Source organism: Rhinatrema bivittatum, chromosome 1 (assembly GCF_901001135.1).
Source record: "Rhinatrema bivittatum chromosome 1, aRhiBiv1.1, whole genome shotgun sequence".
Classification (NCBI taxonomy): domain Eukaryota; kingdom Metazoa; phylum Chordata; class Amphibia; order Gymnophiona; family Rhinatrematidae; genus Rhinatrema; species Rhinatrema bivittatum.
Window position 1 is genome coordinate 547,535,499 of NC_042615.1, and position 23,801 is coordinate 547,559,299.

General features: G+C 41.1%; 1 protein-coding gene across 2 annotated transcripts in view; it reads left to right on the forward strand.

The window, feature by feature from the left end:
• The window catches only part of PCSK5 (proprotein convertase subtilisin/kexin type 5), an 893,215-nt gene that overhangs the window by 455,622 nt on the left and 413,792 nt on the right, over window positions 1-23,801 (forward strand). For both annotated transcript variants that reach the window (XM_029616187.1, XM_029616196.1), the window contains exon 9: window positions 19,128-19,228. In XM_029616187.1, the coding sequence (XP_029472047.1) occupies window positions 19,128-19,228 (101 nt within the window). The remainder of the gene's footprint in view (window positions 1-19,127; window positions 19,229-23,801) is intronic.

The following is a 23,801-nucleotide window of genomic DNA, read 5'->3' on the forward strand; positions in this document are numbered from 1 at the left end:
TGGAAGGTGTTTGTGCTGCTGTTACTGTGAGGTGATACCAGAATCTGAAAATATTTTTTGTATGATGAATTGTAAGGGAAACATCCAAGCTCCATTGTTGGGGGAATTTCTGTGGATATGCAGTGTTACAGAACTGGAGGTGCAGGATTTATATTGGCATTGTTCCTTCCTGTATAGATTCCAGACTTCACTGTGATAGCCATATAGAATTAGTTGAATGAGGATATCAAATAATTTTAATAGTAGTTTTACTAGAAGGGTGAAACGGTCCAGCTTAAAAAAAAAAAAAAATACACAGCAGAAGATCCTTTTGGACTTTCTTATTGAGACTTGTTTTATAGCCAATTTAAGGCAGGGGGCTTGCTATGGAGGTGGGTGTGATGTGTGGAAATATCACTTTGGCTTCCCCCACCACCACCACAAAAAAAAATATTCTTCAGTCTAGAGATGCCACTGATTTTCTTTGACCTTAAGCATTAATACAAAAAGGATGGTGGCGGGTGGGTGCTGGAGAGGTGCATAAATGCATTGCCCCCGGCCACCGGAGACCCACTGTATGCCATTGCAGTTAATAGATTCTATGCTAAAAATACAAGGTTACATTTATATACATTGCTGTCACATATTATTTTATATTAGAACCTTTTTTCCTCCTGTACTCCAAATTATTTGATTACTATGTGTCAAATCTGGAGATATTTATTTATTTAAACATATTTATAGCCCGCTTCTTCATAGTTCAGAACGGGGTACAAAAAACACACAGAATAAAATAAATATTACATTGTGAACATATAAACAACCGACAGTTAAAAGCAATATAAAACACAATGAATAGAAACATAAAAATTAAGATACCTACTGGAGAGGCTAGTCCTAGATTGTAAAGAGGTCAACCCGTTAAAGATCATATCCATGGAGGTCATGCCTATGTTGTGTAAACATCAAATGCCAATTTGAAGAGGTTCGTTTTTAAATTCTATTTGAATGTTTTTGAGACTTGGGCATTGTGTAAAGGAAACAGAAGAGAGTTCCACAATAATGGTCCAGCCACAGAGAACGACCGCACTTGAGTCTCACCAAGGTGCGCCAAATTAAATGATAGAACATCCTAAAGGTACTGAATGGTACAGCTTAATGTAAACGATGTGGTATAAAGTTTTTAATGTTGAAGAGATTCATGGTGCATTGAAATTATTTAATAAACTGAATGATGACAAGCATTTATATTGAATGCGCCATGAGATTGGGAGCCACTATAATGATATTAAGACTGGGGTTATGTGTTCACATAATGGAATACCTGTTAATAATCTGGCAGTTGAATTTTGAATTAATTGGAGTGGTCTTATTGCAGTTACAAGCAGCCCAACAGAAAGGGAATTGCAGTACTCCAAATTAGAAAATAAGAGACTGGAGCACGGTCTGAAAATCACCTGGATCTAAACTACTAAAAAACATAAAGACTTTTCATAAAAGCGATGAATATGATGGTAGATAAGGACCATAAATCCCATCTGATACTCCCAAATTTTACTTCCTTTTGTGCCATAGAATATAGATCTCTCGCTTTCCCTTCAACCCTTTGTGCCTAAGGATTCTGTCTGCTTGTCCCAGGGGAGGGACAAAACTCTCCTGCAGCACCCACCAGACCTTGCCACAAACATATGATTACTGAAGTACCCATGGCTTCACGGTGGATCCCATCCCACCATGGCCTGAAGAAAGGAGGCCTAGTGGGGCCATAGCGGACTGAAAAGAAGAGACCTGTCTGGGCTGCGGCAGATCCCATCCTACCGTAGCATGAAAATGTGAGGCCTGGAGGGACACTAGCAATAAAAGGCCCTGAGAAGTGTGTGTGCATGTGTGGGAGCAGTTATGCATGTGTAAGTATCTGTGTGTGTGTGAGAGAGAAAAGATGCATGTGTGAGGGGTGCATGAGAGCCTGTGTGAGTGTGTGTGGGGTGAGTGACAGCCTGTGCTCATTTGTAAGCATGTATGGTGTACATGAGAGCATGTGTACATATGTAAGTGGGTGTGTGTGTGAAGTGCGAGACAACCTGTATGGTGGATTACTTCTGGAGGAATTCTACACAAAAAATTTTTTAATTCTGTGCAAATTTTAAAAATTCTACACAATATTTTAAAATACTGCAAAATTGTGCAGACTGTGTATTCATAATAATAATATAATCATTGGAGTAGTAGTACATTTCTAATGCAATACAGAAAAAAAATTACTTACAAATGCAGGATTTTCAATATTTTTGCAGATTTATCCCATCATAACACCTGGCCCCTCCAGATTCTCTCACCTCTCTCAGGCTCAATGAACCTCTCCAGCTCTCTCCCCTTTATAGCTTGAATCCCTTCCCCATACTTGATCTGTCCTCCCCCTTGTCAATCACCTACTTCATTTGCTACCTTCCCCCTCCCCTCAGGGCTGTCCCTCTTCCATCCCTGTCCTCCCACCAGATTTCTTTCTCTTCTCCACTAGGTTCAAACCCCCCCCCCCCCATATTTAGGCTCTCTCTCTCTGTGCATCCCCCAGAAAGCCCCAGGCCTTGAACCCTTCCCCAGTTCTAGCCCCTCACCTCAGCAAGAACCCCTAGCTGTCTATCTGCCTGCCCTTTAACCAGATCCACAATTTATCTTTGTCTGCCCCCTGGACTTGACTCCTGATCGGGGGGGGAGCAGACAGAGATCTTCCTCCAGTTCTCTCCCCTCACCCCAGTAAGACCCTGCTAGCTTTCTCTCTGTCTGCTACCCCCCTCTTTAGCAAGATTCCCAGCTCTCTCCTACCTTCTCCCAAGCTCGCTATCTACCTCACTCTTTCAGTCTCCACTGGACCCCCACTGCTCGCTCTCTCCTTTGTTTGGGCCATGCAAGCCAAGGCTGATGCAGGCTCATCTCTTCTAGCCTATGTGGGCTAGCGCTGACTCTCCTAACTCTCTTCCAGTCTGCATATGCCAGCCCCACCACCTCTTTTTTTCTCATTTCCAGATGCTATTCCTTCCTTCCTGTGGCTCATGCAGTCTATATCTGCCATTGCTGCTGCTGCTTTCTGGTTTCTGCACCTAATTCTGTGAGGGGAAACAAGGAATTCTGTGTGGGAGGGGAATTCTGCGCAAATTCTGTGTACCTGCATGATGCAGAATTCCTGTAGGAGTACTGTAGTATGTGAGAGAACCGATGTACGTGTGTGTGTAAGAGGGAGTATATAAAGCATATGTGTGTAAGAGATGATAAAGTTTGTGTGGCCCCTCCCCCAATCCATGACAATCTCAGGGTAACTGAAAATCAAAAGATCCCAGAAATGGAGAGTGGGGATTTTTTGTATTCTTATTGGACTTAACTGTTGGGTGTTATTTCTGTGTGGTTTTTGAGATTTTTTTTTTTGAGTACTTTTTTTTATTTGATTTCCATATTAATACAATTTTAAAAAAAATCTTCCTTTGTATTGAGAAACACTTGGATAAATAAAATATTAGAAATTTACAACTTAAATAATACAAGAGACCATTTCAATACTAGGTCAAACAACTTGGCAGAGGAAGCAGAAATATAATGGGAGACCAAATTAAAACTTTAAAGAAATTGCATTAGCATGCTCTCTAATACTAATATATCAATGTGCCTTACTGGATAACATTGGGAGCGGAGAAAGATGTTAATCTTTTTGGAATCCAAAAAAAATTGAAGCTGTTCCAGAGCAGAAACCAGATACAACTATCATTATTCCATCTAACAATGCATTTACAAGGATATCTTAACATAAATATTGCTCCTACAGCTAAAGTATCTTGTCTCAAAGATAGAAAACCTTTATGCCTTTCCTTTGTAACTCTAGAAACATCAGGAAATATTCGCAAAAGCTGACCATAAAAAAGAGAATTTAAATTTCTGAAGTACAGTCTCATCACTTTTTACTAAGGTCTACCTCAGAAACAAAGGAAACTAACAAGGTTTCCTTCTCAATGATTTCAGGGCCAGAGTTTTCCAAATAGTTAATTAAATGTCAAGGAATGAGAAGGCTGATTCATAGTCAAAGCATTGCAGGAAGAAACAGGCAAAAAACCCTCCACGTGTAGTGCCGCTACATGCGTAACTTTTCCCATTGAGAATGGAGGCGTTCCCCGGTGGGGGCAGAGTTGGAGGGTAGTTTACATTTTCACATGTATGTTTTGGATTTTCAATCGTATGAGCATGTATTTATCCAGAAAAAGCATCCACACAAAAAGCTGATGTAGAGACGCTCCTAGATCTCTTCTAGATGACCCTAGCTCAGGCTTTGGGTAGGAAGTGAGAAGGTACTTGGATATTTCTATCCAGCACCACCTGTAAGGATGCACCTCCCAACTGCTTAACTGCAGGGAGGCGGTGCATAGTAATATAAGGCGTTTTGGAGAAGGAGAGTCCCCCCATTTAAGTCTCCTAATTTCAGGCCCCACAGCCAGATACCTGGGAGGAAGGGAGAGACTCATTCCTGGTCCAGTACTAAACCAATCTGGCAGGGTTTGTCTCAGTGTGGTGTGAAAAGTTTAGAATAATTATTTTGGGGACATTGTGGATTCCTGTTCTTGCTTCTGGGAAGATTTTTCTTCCCCCTTGCCTGGAAGACATCAAGGAAGAGAACAGTGGTTTCCATCCTACAACAAATGGAGGGTCAACAGTTGCTGACCATAGATTTTTTTTTTGGGGGGGGGGGGGGGGGGGGGTTCTGAGGTTTGGAGATTTTTGTTCCTTTTGTTGGGAATAAATTTTGCCTACCATTCCTGCCTGGGAGAAAGATTTAATTGGTTGCCTCTGTTGCAATTTTCAACCCAAAAGAGCCAATTTGAACCCTAGAGGTGACCCTGGTAGTCCACTAGGAGCCTGGCTTCCAACAACTGGAATGAAGGGTTTTCCCTAGTGCTTTCCACCTTGAGGGTGCTCACACCAGAGATATAGGACTGAGACTGGGCTTAGTACAGTTGGATTTGTTTTTGAAGATCAATTGAGGATTGCTAAATGATTTACTTAGAAAATTGGTTGCAGTAAAGTTTATTTTTGGAACACCCCACTCCAGCGTGGTTATTGGATCAGAGACCTTGTGGCCATTCAACTGTGAGTACATGTGGAGAAAGAAAGAGAGAGAAGTTTTCCTTCTACACCTTGGGCCCTGGAGATTCAGCCTCCTCATTCAGGAAAGTTCCTTTCCTGTGGTGGCCAGGGTAGGAAAGACTCTGCCTGCTGCATCTCACAGTCCATGGAGGGTAGTCAGTGGCGACCTGCTGTTCAAGTGTGTGACATTGGTGCAAGGACTTTGTTTTGTGGATCTGGGAGGATTCCTTGTTGCTTGGATTTTTCAACCAATAGATCCTGTGTGTCATCTGGAGAAACAAAACTTGGAGTAAGACCATTTTGAATAAGTTGGGAGACCCCCATCTGGAGTCTTCACTTCGGAAGCAGACTTCAGATGAGGAGCTGTGTAGCGTTTGATGTCCTTTTTGATCTGCAGTTTTGGAAAGGGATGTCTGCCTATCACTAGGATACCCCTGTATCTGGGAAGTCTGGATTGTCCAACCCTAGAGGGTAAGTTCTTCCCTTGACCATCAAAAGAGGGACACTTGCACAGATAAGGGAAAATTGGAGACCTGAGATACCAATTGGCTGTGTCAAAATGAACATATATTGCACTACAACTTGATTTAAATAACTGCTGCAGTAAATGTTTTTGTTTGGACACCCAATCTGTAAAATGTCCTAAGTATTTTGTTGGCACTCACATCCCCTCTCTATTTCTAACCAGTTTTGCTGATGAGTTACCCCAATCCATATCTGGCATGTTAAAATCTCCCAATACCACGGCCTCTCCCTGTACATTCCCACAGTTTGAATGGCTTTGACTAAACATCTGTCCAGTTCTTCTGCCTGAGTCAGAGGTCTGTAGACAACATTAGCGTAGATTGAAGTGCCATCTCTCCTTTCCAGGGTAACCCTCAATGCTGCCTCTTTTTCTCATGCCTCCTGTATTTCAGTTGCTTTGATGGTATTGTGTACATAAAGAGTTATTCCTTCCTCCTTTTTGCCATCTTATCCTTCCTAAGCAAATTGTGGCCCAGTATGTCCATATCCCTTTTGTAGAACCCATTGAACCCTGTCTGTCTGATAGCAACAGGGAGATTGATAATCAAAGGTTTTGTCTGGCTAATTTTTGGAGTTACTAAGAATAGAGGAATGTGTGGTATTACAGTGCAACCGTTCAATACAATTTTATTGATTTTAAGCCAGCAGATACTACAACCTACAATTATTGATGAAAGTGGAAAAAACAACAACCCGACATGGCTGTGTTTCGCACAATGGCTGCTTCAGGGGAAGCTGGCAGGTTTTCAGATCTGCAAAGATAATCTAAAGAAATATTGAACAATCGGCAAACACGGAAAACATTATAAATTTAACCTTCAAATAGAGGAAAACCAGAAGAAGCATACCAAACTTTAACAGTTTATGGGTGTGAGAGTCCTGAGCCATCACAGTTATTAAGTGCTGTGAAAACAGCATTTGAAATCAATAATACAGAAAAAACAGACTGTTGTAGTAAAAGGTAAAGGGGAGATGGGGAGAAGGGATGGGAAAGGTTTTTTTTTGTTTATTTTTTTCCACTTTCATCAGTAATTGTAGGTTGTCCCAAAGGGTAGTCCCTGCTGGCTTAAAATCAATAAAATTGTATTGAATGGTTGCACTGTAATGCCACACATTCCTCTATTTCTTATTATATAATTGTATGTGTGTGTTATTTACTCCGCATTTACTGTTTGTTTAATTTTTGGAGTGAACAGTAAAACAAGTCCAAAAAAGGAGAGACCACCAAAGAAATATATTAAACTAAGGTCAATGATTTCAAAACATTTTTATGTTACCACAGACCTCATAGCCAATAACAATTCTCAACACCTGCTCAATAATTTGACAGGTGGTGCAGAGGTTTTCAGTATAATCACGGGTCTAGTCATGGGTTTATGATTAACAATATAAAGTGTTCATTGTGCTCCCAAGTGATGATATCCTAATAAAATACAATATCAAAAACAGTTCTTCAGTATTCTACGTATCTTTAGTCTTTCTGCTTTAATTTTTCTCATAAAAAATTCTAGATCTGCAGTCTCTTCGGGGACGGTGAACAAGACAAAATTAAAGACAAAAGACTGAAGATAAGTACAGTACTGAACTGTTTTTGATATTATATTTCATTGGGATATAGTCACTTGGGAGCACAATGAACATTTTATATTGTTAACCATAAAAAAAAACACATTTAAGACCCATGATTATATTAAAAACTTCTGCACTATCTGTCAAATTATTGAGCAGGTGTTGTGTGTTGTTATCGGGTATGAGGTCTGTTGCACACACCAAAAGATTTTTGAAATGATTTTGGATTGACCTTAGTTTAATAAAATTTTTGGAGTTAGCCAGACCAAACCCAAGATTTCACTATTTCTTTCTACACCCTGGCTAAATAATTTTCTGAGGAAATCATTGCCCGCCAAAAGTTACCTGGATAAAAGGCAATACTGCGTACATTCCTGGTTCCAAAGTTATCTGGATAACTTTTTATCTGAGTATATTTAGCAAAACACTTATCTGAATATCTGATTAAAGTTATCCTGATAACTTTTCCCTCTCTCTGGTTAAGTCAATATGGAACTTAATTATCTAGATCTGCCTCTGCCATTAAAGTATAAAGAGCCTAGACTACTGTGCTCTTAGCCTTTTGGCTATATCCCCTTGCCTTGTCTGCACTACATATCATAATCTGTTCCTTTGGTCTTCCATGTTGCTCAAGAGTAGCCTAGTGAGCTCCTCACTTTTTGTGTTTGAAGAAGAAAAAATGGCAGAGAGACTTGTGGTACATTTTAGACTAATGGGAGTCTAAAATCATATTACAGAGCTGTATTCATTCACTTAGAAATTTTCAAAGGAACAAGACCCTTCAAATGTATTTAAGTATTAAAAATAGCTCAATTGTAATCATAGGTCTCACAGAAGTCCTAATATGTATATTTTGAACTGCAGTTAAAAACCCCAGCAGCTTAGTTGAAAGCACTTATCTTATAAAATTTGTCTCTTATTAGAATTCCCCAACTGGAGGGAATGGACTGTATCTGCCTCTCTCAATGTGGCTGTGATTCAATTCCATCCTCTGGGGCAATACAGGTTGAGATAGTGTCTCCCAAACTTCAGAGTTCTGACAATTTAATCAAACAGTGTGCTTTCCGGGCCCTGTTCATTTTCATGCCCATACTGCTTGTTTGTTGACTCTTAATTATACAATAAAATAGTAAATACTAGAGATGTGAATCGTGTCCTCGATCGTCTTAACGATCGATTTCGGCTGGGAGGGGGAGGGAATCGTATTGTTGCTGTTTGGGTGTGTAAACTATCGTGAAAAATCGTTAAAATCGTGAGCCGGCACACTAAACCCCCCTAAAACCCACCCCGACCCTTTAAATTAAATCCCCCACCCTCCCGAACCCCCCCCAAATGCTTTAAATTACCTGGGGATCCGGCAGTGGTCCAGAACGGCGGCGGTCCGGAACGGCCCCCTCAATAGAATCGTGTTGTCTTCAGCCGGCGCCATTTTTCAAAATGGCCGCCGCAAAATGGCTGCGGCCATAGATAAAAACGATTCAACGGAGGAGGTCGTTCCGGACCCCTGCTGGACTTTTGGCAAGTCTTGTGGGGGTCAGGAGGCCCCCCCAAGCTGGCCAAAAGTTTCCTGGGAGTCCAGCGGGGTTCCGGGAGCGATTTCTCGCCGCGAATCGTTTTCGTACGGAAAATGGCGCCGGCAGGCGATCGACTGCAGGAGGTCGTTCAGCGGGCGTTCCGGACCGCCGCTGAACGACCTCCTGCACTCGATCTCCTGCCGGGAAAAATAACCCATGGTGGGTTTTAGGGGGTTTTAGTGTGCCGGTTTTCCTGCCCTCCCCCTTCCCCCGATTTACGATTTTTTAGCGATAAATTGGGGGAATTGGTATTGTATCGTGGCCCTAATGATTTTTTGACGATTTAAAATATATCGGACGATATTTTAAATCGTCAAAAAACGATTCACATCCCTAGTAAATACATCATCATAAAATTAAAATATATCCATAAAAATGAAAGGAACACAATAGTACATTAATAATTTTAAAGGGGCAAAACTTCATCCTCTCCCACTCTCACTAAGGCTGGACAAATTCTTAATTCAATCCAATCAACAATGATTTATTAAAAACTAAAACAGCAACTCTACTACCTATATACCCACCTAACATCTTGAAATAAAAGTCACATAAGAAAATGCCATACTGGGTCAGACCAAGGGTCCATCAAGCCCAGCATTCTGCTTCCAGCAGTGGCCAATCCAGGCCATAAGAACCTGGCAAGTACCCAAAAACTAAGTCTATTTCATGTTAACATTGCTAATGGCAGTGGCTATTCTCTAAGTGAACTTAATAGCAGGTAATGGACTTCTCCTCCAAGAACTTATCCAATCCTTTTTTAAACATAGTTATACTAACTGCACTAACCACATCCTCTGGCAACAAATTCCAGAGTTTAATTGTGCATTGAGTAAAAAAGAACTTTCTCCGATTAGTTTTAAATGTGCCCCATGCTAACTTCATGGAGTGCCCCCTAGTCTTTCTATTATCCGAAAGAGTAAATAACCTATTTACATCTACCCATTCTAGACCTCTCATAATTTTAAACATCTCTATCATATCCCCCCTCAGCTGTCTCTTCTCCAAGCTGAAAAGTCCTAACCTCTAGTCTTTCCTCATAGGGGAGCTGTTCCATTCCCCTTATCATTTTGGTAGCCCTTCTCTGTACCTTCTCCATAGCAATTATATCTTTTTTGAGATGCAGCGACCAGAATTGTACACAATATTCAAGGTGCAGTCTCACCATGGAGCGATACAGAGGCATTATGACATTTTCCGTTTTATTCACCATTCCCTTTCTAATAATTCCCAACATTCTGTTTGCTTTTTTGAATGCCGCAGCACACTGAACCGACGATTTCAATGTGTTATCCACTATGACGTCTAGATCTCTTTCTTGGGTTGTAGCACCTAATATGGAACCCAACATTGTGTAATTATAGCATGGGTTATTTTTCCCTATATGCATCACCTTGCACTTATCCACATTAAATTTCATCTGCCATTTGGATGCCCAATTTTCCAGTCTCACAAGGTCTTCCTGCAATTTATCACAATCTGCTTGTGATTTAACTACTCTGAACAATTTTGTGTCATCTGCAAATTTGATTATCTCACTCGTCGTATTTCTTTCCAGATCATTTATAAATATATTGAAAAGTAAGGGTCCCAATACAGATCCCTGAGGCACTCCACTGTCCACTCCCTTCCACTGAGAAAATTGTCCATTTAATCCTACTCTCTGTTTCCTGTCTTTTAGCCAGTTTGCAATCCACAAAAGGACATCGCCACCTATCCCATGACTTTTTACTTTTCTTAGAAGCCTCTCATGAGGAACTTTGTCAAACGCCTTCTGAAAATCCAAATATACAACATCTACCGGTTCACCTTTATCCACATGTTTATTAATTCCTTCAAAAAAGTGAAGCAGATTTGTGAGGCAAAACTTGCCCTGGGTAAAGCCATGCTGACTTTGTTCCATTGAACCATGTCTTTCTATATGTTCTGTGATTTTGATGTTTAGAACACTTTCCACTATTTTTCCTGGCACTGAAGTCAGGCTAACCGGTCTGTAGTTTCCCGGATCGCCCCTGGAGCCCTTTTTAAATAATGGGGTTACATTTGCTATCCTCCAGTCTTCAGGTACAATGGATGATTTTAATGCTAGGTTACAAATTTTTACTAATAGGTCTGAAATTTCATTTTATAATTCCTTCAGAATTCTGGGGTGTATACCATCCGGTCCAGGTGATTTACTACCCTTCAGTTTGTCAATCAGGCCTACCACATCTTCTAGGTTCACTGTGATTTGATTCAGTCCATCTGAATCATTACCCATGAAAACCTTCTCCATCACGACACTCTGGTTGCCTTGGCAGCGTGTGGCATTACATCAGGCCACAATGATGTCAACAGAAGGGGAGCAGAGTTATCAGTGGCAACTCAAAAGTTTGTCAAGGCATTAACACCAGGCAGCATACAGGCAGGGGAGGTTCAGTGATCGGGGATCTGTCTTGGCTCTTTTGGTTTCTGTAAAGCATTGCCTTGCCTTGTAGCAGCTGTGCCTGAAGAGAGCTTCTTTCTGGCGTTCCATATTTCTGCCCAGATTGTGTTCATTTTATTACCTTCTTTTTGTCTGTTTACAGACAGTTTTAGAATATAAAGATCTTCAAAGCTTTGTTTGCACTTTAATTTTTAATTTGGTTAAATTACTGTAATGTACTATGTTAGCAACTTTCCAGGACTGTTCTTAGAAGTCTTCAGTTAGCGCCAACCACAGCAGCCAAACTTATTTTTGGTTTAAAAAAAAAAATTCAGTCATGTTACTCCTTTATTTTGTGAATTGCACTGGCTGCCTGTTGGGTGTAAGATGAAGTTTAGTCTTTAAAGCCATTCATAGATGTAACCCCCGGTTATCTTGCTCTTCTCAGTTGAATTGCTATTTGCTTCCCCCCTCCAATTGAGATGAGATAGTGAGGGCGGGCAGGCCAAGTACCTGGCCGCCTATGGTAATGTGGGTGCCAGGCTCACCTTGGGTGGATCATTGAGAGGGAAAGGTGGCTTGGGTGATTGTCAGTTTCCTGACAGGGTAGTGGGTCAGTTGGGATACTTTAAAAGTAGATTGTGAGTTGGTGGTGGAGGGTGTGATTGGGGAGGGGTTTGGCACGGGGTTTGGACATCAGCAAGCTGAAGGCTTCACTTGCCACTTCGCCTTGCAGCAGCTGCATCCCTCCCACCCACCCTTATGTTCCTTTGTGCGTTGTTTGCTCTACGAGGGTTTCGATTGTGGCAGTGGGGGAGGTTTGCGGGCTGCCCAAGCCGGTTTGAGTTCAGCGGTATGCTGACTAGTTTGCTGGCCTGACCGGATGGTCATGTATGGGAATTATGGCTTGGAACCATTGGGTGCAGTTGTTCCATGCCCGGCTTCTTGCTGGGTGGAGGCGGGGGGGGGGGGGGGGGGGGCATGTAAGCTGTGGTATTGAAATACCGATGGCCTGAGCATGTCCATCTGGCTGGGTGGTGGTGGATGATCATTGTGGGCTAGTCCTTCTTTGGTGTACAGCCACTTCAGGCTTCTGGTTATTTTTGTAATAAAGCTGTGGCCTATTTTGATTCCAGTCAGGTGTTAGTGTGCTTATTTTGTGTTTGCTAATGTTGTAAAAGGGCGGATGCAGAGAGAGGTATGTGTTCTGGTTACCCATGTTTTTCATATCAAGCCCCTTCATTATGGAATTCTTTACATTATGAGAACAATTATGGAAAATTTAGAAAGAGTATTAAGACCTGAAGGTCTCAGCAGGTTTTTAAATAAGGGTGCTATAAAATCTAGTTTCCGTATTGAGTCTTCTGCTTCAGTTTGTTTTGTTTTTAATGAATTAACTGTGTTTGCATTGTCAGGATTGTTAGCAGATCATTATTTTTAAGGATTTTGTCTTTATGTTTATATTATGAATTTTTTTTTTTTTTTACTCTACATCACTTTGATTTACATATAGAAAAGGCAGGTCAACAAGATAATAAAGCAAACTAAAGTTTGGTTGGAAGAAGGTAGGCTTGGTCCGTTCTTTACCTTAACTTATTACCCTGCTGCTGCAACCATGTGCTGCTACTGAAATCACTATGTTTGTTCCTAGTTCATAGCATATTCCGTCATCATAGAAAAGAGTAAAATTTGTGAGAATGTTATCAGCTTTTTCCATACTAGCTTCCACTTATCTACGGCACCGCAGAGACTCTTAATGAAGCTTGTGTCATCTTCAGCCTCTTGGATTCTTCTTTCCTTTGCTCAGCATTCCATGCTTTTGCCATGACCACAGTCCCATGCTATAAGGATGAACATTTCAGTTTTCTACATATGCCAGAAGTGTTGAGCATTCATTTCTGAATAATTCAGTTTTGCTGTAAGCTCTTCAGATCAGCTAATTGTGGTGCATTATTTAAAAAAAAAATGTATTTGGAGAAAGCACAGCTCTGTGCATGGAATGTGCCTCTCTGTTTTGTTTTTTTTACTGTCCCTTGTTTCATTGATTACTCGATTCTGAAATGTGAGAGGAGCATAAGCTCTCACCCTTTCTGACTCATGTTGGTACTTGCATTGCCAATTTCAAATAGAAATAACCCAAAGTTTCTGTATGGACTCTGGGTTACTTGCCAATTCTACTCTGTGTTAATTGTCCTTTCTAATTATAAGTTGATGTTTTGTGCCTCATCTCTCTTATTCTTAGAAAGTTTATAAGGTGCAGTTTGGGCAGACAGTGTTTGCCCCCCCCATCAGGTTTCATAAAGTGCTTTTTTTTTTGTTTTTATTCAGTGGGCATTATCTCTCACCTACTTACTAACATGATGACCAAGCACTTCCCTGCAATCTCTCTTCACTGATGGGGAGAAATCAAAATAGTCTTGGCTTTTAGAATTTTGAAATTGCCCACCCAGGACAGAGAAATGCAACTGCAGCTACAGCAGAGAATCTATGAGAAAAGTGACCCAGCTGGTGTTACATCAAAGCCAGCTAAAGTATTTCTTAAAAAAAAAATAAAAAAAAAAGATGATGTATTTTATGAGGCATTAGAGTACATAAGGGGAAAGATATTCAAACAGGTTGTGAGACTTAGAAGCCTAAGACATGGTTTGTACTGAATTTCATCAGGGAACCCTCTATGAAATAATTCAGCATAAAACAGAACTTGGGGTTTGGTTTCTATGGGGGTGTCATATTCTGATGACAAATTTTAATACTACTTCAAATAAAGCACTTCAAACTGCTCTCTGTGTGTGCAGAGATTATTTCTGGTGATCCAGAGGTAGGTAGAACAGAACATCAGCCAAATATATTCCTCCCTATGATGGAATTTGAACAAAGGTTTTGGTGATCATTAGGTCTGTGTTCATTTCTGGAGGCTACACCTTTTGTAAGGACAAAAAGGTGATACAGAGACTGCAACACAAACCCTACAAAAAAAAGACTACTCAAAATATACTCACTGGAGGAAAACGGGATGGGGGCTATGATGGAAATATTCAATTATTTGATAGACTTTAATAAATCGGGGAAAGAGGGCAAGGAGTCAAGGTATGAAATTGGAGGGAGGAAGATTCAGAAGAATTATAAAATACTCATTTACTTAAGAGAGTGACGGAGGCCTGGAATAACCTGCCAACAGAGGTGAAACAATCCTGTACTGTGGCAGAATGAAAGCTTGCTTGGGACAGATACAGAGGAAGGTGCTAGGAACAGGGTTGGGTGCTTGTAGTATTATAGACAGTCCACTCCCTCAAGAGCAGAGGCAAGGAATAAAGAAGAAACAAAACTAATAAAGGAAGCACAACTTATAATGATATTATAGACTCTGGCATAGCTACACTACTCACAATCGTAAAGAATACCAATAGTGTCCAAATTAATTTTCTTTTACCAAGAACCTGTAAAGTTAATTTGTATGCTAGGCTTCATTGACCTTCATAATAGGTGTCATCGTACAGCTTAGTTTCACTTTAATACTCCACCTTCTGTTTAGTCATTAGTCAATGTTGGTATACTATTTTTGTTACTTTACTTTTTCAGTTTGCAAAATCTCTCGTGTGAATATCACCTGTGTTGTGCTCTTTAAATTCTCTTTTAAATTCAGAATGTTGAATCTTATCAATAACGTTACTTAGCAGGCTGCATCCCCCCACCCCCCCCAAAAAAACAAAACAAAACTGGATTAGTGCCAACAGGTTGATAACTGGGTACTGTCCAATAAGTTATAGCTGAAGAAGGTTTAGGAGGATTAGTTAGTTCTGTCTTAGCCTCCAATTCAGTGCTGCAGGGGACAGAGAAGGGCTCACGAAAGAAATCTGTGATCTGGAGCCACTTTAAAGTGATGGAGGACTTGCGTTTTGCTCAATGTAATATGTTATGTTTCATTCGTGGGGGATCGCCATGCATTTTGCGAACCCACAAATCAAACAAACAGGGACTTGTGTTGCGGATTGCACATTCGTTGAAAGCAAATGCACATCCCTAATAAACATGCATGCCTCTTTTCCTAGCTACAGCATGAGCCCTGGAGTTTAGTAATTAATGGACAGCATGCAGGGTATGCATAGCTGGACCCAACTTTGTGTGGCAAACCCAGTGCACTCAGCACCTCCTCATCTTCCTCCTTTGAGTCTTTTCAGCCTCTCTTTTCCTTAGGCTAAGTGAGACAGAGAGAGTATGCACTGAGCACTGATTGTGACTCATTCTGAGTGTTGGAAGCAGCAGTAGTGGAGGAGATCTGGATGCCACATGCATCAGCCAAGGTAATAAAATGCCCATATCATACCAACTTCTCTCTTCTCCTGCAGTTGTATATAGAGGGAACTGGTCCATTATACGAGTTAATGTGTGTCTCCACCCTCTCATTTCCTTTGTTTTAGTATTGCCTGACCTGTGGAAGTTGGTATGCCACAAGCCATTTTTGTTAATGTAGTTGTGACTTGAAAGGTTGGGAAACACTGACATAAGTTACTGTAAGGTGGTGTTTCTTTTGTCCCCTTAAAAAGTAGTCTGCCCTTTTCAAACAAGCATATGTAGCTTCAGCTGGTCTGAGTGCTCTTAGTTTGATAGAGGTCTCCAGTGCCAGGAAAAATAGTGGAAAGTGTTCTAAATATCAAAATCACAGAACATATAGAAAGACATGTTTTAATGGAACAAAGTCAGCATGGCTTTACCCAAGGCAAGACTTGCCTCACAAATCTGCTTCACTTTTTTGAAGGGGTTAATAAACATATAAATAAGGTGAACCAGCAGATGTAGTATATTTGGATTTTCAGAAGGTGTTTGACAAAGTTCCTCATGAGAGGCTTCTAGGAAAAGTAAAACGTAATGGGATAGGTGGCAATGTCCTTTCGTGGATTACAAACTGGCTAAAAGACAGGAAACAGAGTAGGATTAAATGGACAATTTTCTCAGTGGAAGGGAGTGGGCAGTGGAGTGCCTCAGGGATCTGTATTGGGACCTGTACTTTTCAATATATTTATAAATAATCTGGAAAGAAATACGACAATTGAGGTAAGCAAATTTGCAGATGATACAAAATTGTTCAGAGTAGTTAAATCACAAGCAGATTGTGATAAATTGCAAGAAGACCTTCTGAGCCTGGAAAATTGAGCATCAAAATGGCAGATGAAATTTAATGTGGATAAGTACAAGGTGATGCATATAGGGAAAAATAACCCATGCTATAGTTACACAATGTTAGGTTTCATATTAGGAGCTACCACCCAAGAAAGAGATCTAGGCGTCATAACACATTGAAATCGTCTGCTCATGTGCTGCGGCAGTCACAAAAGCAAACAGAATGTTGGGAATTATTAGAAAGGGAATGGTGAATAAAATGGAAAATATCATAATGCCTCTGTATCGCTCCATGGTGAGACCGCACCTTGAATACTGTGTACAATTCTGGTCGCCGCACCTCAAAAAAGATATAGTTGCGATGAAGAAGGTACAGAGAAGGGTGACCAAAATGAAAAAGGGAATGGAACAGCTTCCCTATGAGGAAAGACTAAAGAGGTTAGGACTTTTCAGCTTGGAGAAGAGACGGCTGAGAGGGGATATGATAGAGGTGTTTAAAATCATGAGAGATCTAGAACGGGTTAATGTGAATCAGTTATTTACTCTTTCGGAAGTTAGCATGTGGCACATTTAAAACTAATCAGAGAAAATTCTTTTTCACTCAGTGCACAATTAAACTCTGGAATTTGTTTCCAGAGGATGTAGTTAGTGCAGTTAGTGTAGCTGTGTTTAAAAAGGGATTGGATAAGTTCTTGGAGGAGAAGTCCATTACCTGCTATTAATTAAGTTAACTTAGAAAATAGCCACTGTTATTACTAGCAACAGTAGCATGGGAATAAACTTAGTTTTTGGGTACTTGCCAGGTTCTTATGGCCTGGATTGGCCACTGTTGGAAACAGGATGCTGGGCTTGATGGACCCTTGGTCTGACCCAGCATGGCATGTTCTTATGCTCTTAGACCTTGCCCTAAATGGATGTGAGTGCAGTGTCAGTATTTTAGGGAGGTGTACCAGTCTCCAATGGAAAGGATTTTGAGCGTAAATAAAGTCCTTGTACCCATGTGAGGTTGGAAGGAGGAGTAAGAAAGGACTTCAAGAACTCAAGTTTTGCTTGGGTGCTCTCTCTTCACAGAGTGGTGCCATTGGGCCTATCCCTCCACAGGGAAGATTTAAAGAGAGGAAATGTTCCTACTTAGGTGACTGGGACCTGACAGAGAGGTTAGCTGGGTTTTACTAAGATAAAGGAGCTTCAGGAGAAGGTAAGTCCTGGGACTTCAGAGAGTTTTGAAGGAAGAAGTCTTCCAGAAGAAAATTGGAATCTGAGGAGCCCTGAGGAGAAAAGGATTCCATAGAATCTGTGAGACGAGTGCACAGGGAGATTTCAGGAGTAAACCTGCCTGGGGAAAACTACAGGGTGCTGGCTGATCAAGAAAATCTTCCAAAGCTTGTCCAGTGGGGAACAGAGAGGAAGAGAAGAGATTTCAGCTACCCAAAAGGTACTGGGAGGGCTCAGAATAGAAGGGTTTAGGGAAGAATATGAAAAGGGACTAAACTGATTTGGATTTTTTTGTGACAATTTTGGACTCTGTGCACTATTCATTAGCTTATCCTGTTGGACTTTGTTTTTCTGTCACCAGTTTTTTTTCAGTAATTTTAACACCTGCGGAAGTGAAGATTAATTTTATTTATTTAAGATTTTTATATACCGAAAATCGTTTGGAACATCTTATCAGTTTACAGAAAAAGTAATGCAGCAACAGGTTTTACAGTGAATATGGCACAATGAACACAAACATTATTTGTGGTAGGCTTGGACTGGTGTGCAGAGGAGACCCAGAGTGAACAAAACCCTAAGAGTCTTGAACTATCTCCTCTGTGCCGGAAGCCCAGGAAGTCATGGGACCTTGCATGGTCACTGGCCCTCCCTATGTGCCCCAAGAGCTGACCAGGACGGAGGCTACATTATCATTTACTGACTTACACAGAACTATTAATTGTAAAAACTTAAGTACAAACTACTATCAGGTGTGGCCTCAAATTTGTGTTGAAGATCTAAGGAAATAGTATTTTTTTCTTTATGGATTCATGTGTCGTGTTTTCCTTCTCCTCTTGTGCACATGTTTGTCTTGAACCTAGTGGAAGGATACCAGAGTGCATCTCCTCTCCATCATGCTAATTAATGAACCAAACTCTTGTCTCTTAGCCTTTTTTGTGCTTTTTTTTTTTTAAAAACAATTTTTAATATAAATGTGAAAATTCTAGAGTAATGGTATACCACATAGCAGTTGCTGAGATTAGCTCCTTGGGAACTGACCCAACAAAATGGACCCATCCCATTGTCCCACTTATCCTGTGGAACCATGTTTGCAAGCAACTGTGATTTTCAGGTTCAAGTTGACTGATCCTGATAGGTACATTTTCACTTTACATTTCTCTATTGATGTCTCTGCTGGATGATGGCAGGTAGGCACACAAAGATCTGACTTCGTGAAATCCCTTCTGTCAGCTTGTACCATCCTTTTTTCATAAATAATGTAATTATGCTGTCTGGGCACTTGGGCTATTGTCATTTGTTTCTAATGATCTAGCAGCCATGCTGATCAGATCAAAGGAACCATAATAGAAGGAAATCGCTGAGAATCTTTGAAAGAGGAGGATTCTCCAAGGAGTTGAGCAAAGTTGATACTTGGAATGATGATATGTACATTTCTAGTGTGTACGAAGACTTCTGTATAAATTAAAAATGTATTCAAACTTCAGGTTAGGATGGAAGTGTTGCAGATGACCTTTTTTTGGACTGAGCTGCATGTGAATTTGCTTTGGCAGTTAAAATCCCATTTTGTTCTGTGCTGACCTCTGTAGCTGTATTATAAATATTCTTATGTTTCTTTCCAGATTACCACTGACCTGAGGCAGCGTTGTACTGACAACCACACGGGAACATCTGCCTCAGCACCTATGGCTGCAGGGATCATTGCATTGGCACTGGAAGCAAAGTAAGCTCTCGTTTGCCCCCAGTAGAGCTGCGGTGGCAAGCATTGTGTTCCTTCTTGTCATATCCACGATATGAGTTTGCCAATATTGAGAAATATGACAGGTTTTCTCTTTAGTGTTACTGAACTTTTTTTTATCCTGAAGTTCATCTTGTGTTGTATCTATAAACATCCATATTTCTTTCTGTAGCGAACGTGTGTGTGTGTGTGTGTGTGTGTGTGTGTGTGTGTATGCTCATCTTGAAGGGGAGAGGGGTATTTGTGTATCTGAGGTTACAGAAAAGGCTTGTGTGTGTGTGTGTGTGTGTGTGTGTTTATAGATAGAGGAGTCAGTAGTTTTCTATAAGAGAAATTCTATGGGGCAGTACAGCTCCAGAGGTTTGGGGTCTCTGTATAACAAATAGCATCCATGTATTGAATATGTACTGTGGTAAAAGGAGATATTTATCTGCTGTTTAGCATGTTTGAAAGTACTTTAGAAGAGATTTGGAAGGGCCTGAATATTGGAGCAGTAATGAGGCTGAGCCTGCTTAAACTCTCCATTATCAGGCTCCCTACTGCTCCTCCCTGTTTAGGTACATGGCTTGCTATTCTTTCACCTAGATATCCTGTTTTGCTCATCTTCCTGAGGCCTCGCTCTTGAATTTATTTACTGTGGCTCAGAGCAGGAGAAAGTCCTGAGGACCTTCCTTATTGACCATGTGGATTTCCTCCCATGAAAAATTAAGGGAAATTGCCTTTTCTTGTCCCCTCCTTTTCACTTAGATGGATTCTGTTGAAACTAAATTAGAAAAAAGTCTCAGGAAAGAGATGAAAAAAAGTCTCTTTTCAAGGATGTTTGTTGGCCACTTAAAGACCATACCACAATCCCTGCAGTACATCATGGTGCTGGTATGTTGAAAAGTACTTTTGACAGTTTTTAGCTACCTGGCAAGCATCCCAGTAGGGATGTGCAGAGGGATGCCATACGTTGCATTTGGGATTCGGATTCGTCGGGGGGCAAATACGTTGCATTCGGCAAGGGGACCCCCCGATACATATATACGTCAATTCCTATTCATTTCCCCTCTAAGATTAAATTAACTACAACCCCCCACCCGCCTGACCCCCCCCCCCCAAGACTTACCACAACTCCCTGGTGGTCCAGCGGGGGGTCCGGGAGCCATCCCCTGCACTCACACCCTCGGCTGCCGGTTTCAAAATGGCACCGATAGCCTTTGCCCCTACTATGTCACAGGGGCTACCGGTGCCATTGGTCAGCCCCTGTCACATGGCCATCGGCGCCATCTTGTGCTCCTACCATGCCCCTGTGACATAGTAGGGGCAAAGGCTATCGGCGCCATTTTGAAACCGGCAGCCGAGGGTGTGAGTGCAGGGGATGGCTCCCGGACACCCCGCTGGACCACCAGGGAGTTTTGGTAAGTCTGGGGGGGGGGTCAGGAGGGTGGGGGGTTTGTTTAAATTGGCTCCTTTAGGGGGCCGAATAATTCGGCGAAGATTCATTGTATTCGTGGGGAATCGCGATACGTTTCGCTTCCCCACGAATACAACGAATATGGCACTATACGTTGCGGACTCTCAATTCGTAGGGAGCGAATGCACACTCCTACATCCCAGCCACTCCCCTTCACCAACATTCAAGCCTCCTTTTACTCATGTACTTTCACTACAATCACTAAATTTCCATAGGAGACTCAAGCTATCTAAAGTTTAAAAAAAAACCCTCACCCTTCTATAACCAATGTAAAACAATTTAGCTTTCTTCCTCTTCAAGGTGAGTGGGGTTGTTGAAGGTGGCAGAATCCTGGCACTTCCTGAAGATGGGAATTTGTCTCCTCTCTGGGGGAGGGGACCTTTCCTGACTGCCCTTGGAGTGGAGCATGCCATGAGCACATCTGGGCAAGTCTGAAAGAGAGAAAAGAAAAAGCAGTCAGTCAGGATGCCTCACAGACAACCCAGAAAGCGCGAAAGAAGGCAGTACATATACCCACATCTCCAATATGGAGCATCAAACCCTAGGGAAAGTCCGCATGCATCCACTTCTGAATGCCTGGATTGCAGAACACCAGTCCTTTAGACAGACTGTTGGTATACTCAGGATAGGGGAAAACAGAAGCAATTAGAGAAAACCCAGAAACAGAGAGGTAACAGTTACACTGACAAGCATGAACAAACAATGCAAAGGCAGGATGCACAGAAGGCATGCAATGTAAAAGTAAGGGTTTCACCAAACTTTCCCTTACTGTATACATCAGAGTCCTTCAGATGCTGAAAGTGTGACGTCAAAGAGAGTAGTTGTATGTACTGTTCTCTGACACTCCCCAGTAGGAAGAGTCCTGTCAAGGAGTGTGTTTAACAAAACTCACGAACCCTCTTTGGCTCAGGTCTCTTTCATCCAGTCTTCCATCCTGAGAAGGTAGCTGAGGCTCAAGTCAGAGCCCTCAGGTCTTCCAGGAGGAAAAAGAGTTAGTGTCTGTGGAGGATCTGATATTGAGAGGACTAAAGATGTAAACAGTAGTGAAAAGGACATTAGTCCCGTACTACTTAAAGTTCACTGCCTTAAGGTTTGAAGAGTGGATTTCTGGTTGGCGTCAGAATAAGAATTGCCAGCCTGGGAGATCTATTTTCAAAGTTGCTACTAGGAAGGAGCTAGCAGAAATTAATTTGATCAAGAGTGTGTTTCAATTCACTTACTGGATACAGAGATCTATTCATCAGAAATACCAGGAAGGTGCAAGACCAGTGAGGGTCCCATTCTGTGCTCAGAGGGCTCAACTCTGTGCTCAGTGCCAGTAGATAATAGAAGGGAAAAAACCCATAAGTGTGTGAACATTTTTGCAGTATCAGTTTTGAACAGATTAGAGCCTTTTCTTTTGTTGTTATGGCTAGCACTATTCTTCAGTGTGCACTCTTATGATTTTATTCATCTGCATCAATATTCCAGTAAATGTTTATTTTTTTGATAACTGCTGGCAATGTAGCAGTGTTATTTTTACTAGAAGGTATTGCAGCTAGTCCAAAATGGTTATTACTGGCATGAAATACACTGATTATATATCATATACTTCTTGTATTGATATTTAAATCCTTACATTTTCAGAATTTTTCCACTGTCAGGCCTTATTGAGCGATATTGTCCAACTAGATCTTTGCATTTGGCGAGTGAACGTGATCTTAAGAGATCTACTACTACTTGTTGTAAGATACAAAAAACAAGGTCAAGCGCTTTCTCAGATTGGCCCAGCTCTCTGGAATAATCTGTCCCCTGCTTTGTATGAAGATTATACAATTTTTAGAAAACAACTCTAAGCTGCCTTTCTTAAGCATTTTTATGAAGTCTGATTTGCAAGATGTTTAACATGTATTTGTTCTGTTATTTGCTGTTTTTGATTTTATATGCCTGTGAGTATGTACTGTAATCCGCAGTGATCAGTCTGTGATTGGATTAGTGAACTAAACGCATTTTTAAATAAATAAGCAAGTAGATAAATAAATATTTGTTAGAGGATCTCCCCAAAAGCCTAAGGGCCTTGAAAGACACTAACTTCTCCTCCTTCAGGAATGAACTCAAGGGAGCATAGGGTGTCTAATTACCTCATTGATCCTAAGTATGTTGCAAAGTTCTAGTGTCCAGTGGAGCAGGGGCAAGAGAGTCAAAGACCAGAAACATGACAAATACCGCTAAGGGAACACAGAAAAAGCACATGCCTTTCCATTACTTGCAACCAATGACTGCACCCAAAGCACAGAAAGGAAACACTATCACATATATATGCATGCATACAGGATGAAAAATAGATTATGTAGATGGGAAAAAGTTGGTGAAGAGGTGGGATTACATTTGAACACATGCTAGCCTTGTATGCCAACAATTCTTCAGATACTACAGTTTGCTAAGGCCTTAGCAGGTATCTTTGGATTGTAATAAATCTTTTTGTGTGTCTGTGCACACGTGGGGTTTCTCCATTAAATTCCTTGAACCTTAGGTCACTAAGGGCTTGAGTATGTAAATAAGGTAATGTGGAGATGGAAGTCTAAGCAGGCATTTTTGTTTTTTGTCTTTAGTTCACACGAACATCATAGATGTCATATACTCGGTCTGTTTTCCCCCACGTTTTTTCTATAGGAGATCAAAATCGCCTAAGTGATTTCTCATGTCTGAAAAGGGATAATGAGGCTTATGCATAATGTAATAAGGCAGCTAATACATTCCACAGCTTGCAACAAGATGAGCCTTAAATGCTTTATACATAGAAACATAGAAATGATACCAGAAAAGGACCAAATGGTCTATCCATTTGGTCTGCTGCGCCATGCAGGTTGCCCCCATGCTTATCAGTTTCCCAGACCATAAACGTCAGGGCCCTCATCATTTTCTGTCTGAATCCAATTCCCCTTTACCCATTGCTGTGGAAGCAGAGAGCAATGTTGGATTTGCATGAAAAGTGTCAGGCTTATTGGTTAAGAGTAGTAACAGCTGCATTGGCAAGTTACCCTCATGTTTATTTGTTCCCCAGACCATAAAAGTCTGGGCCTTCTTTGGTTGCTGTCTAAATCCAATTCCCCTTTTTCCTCC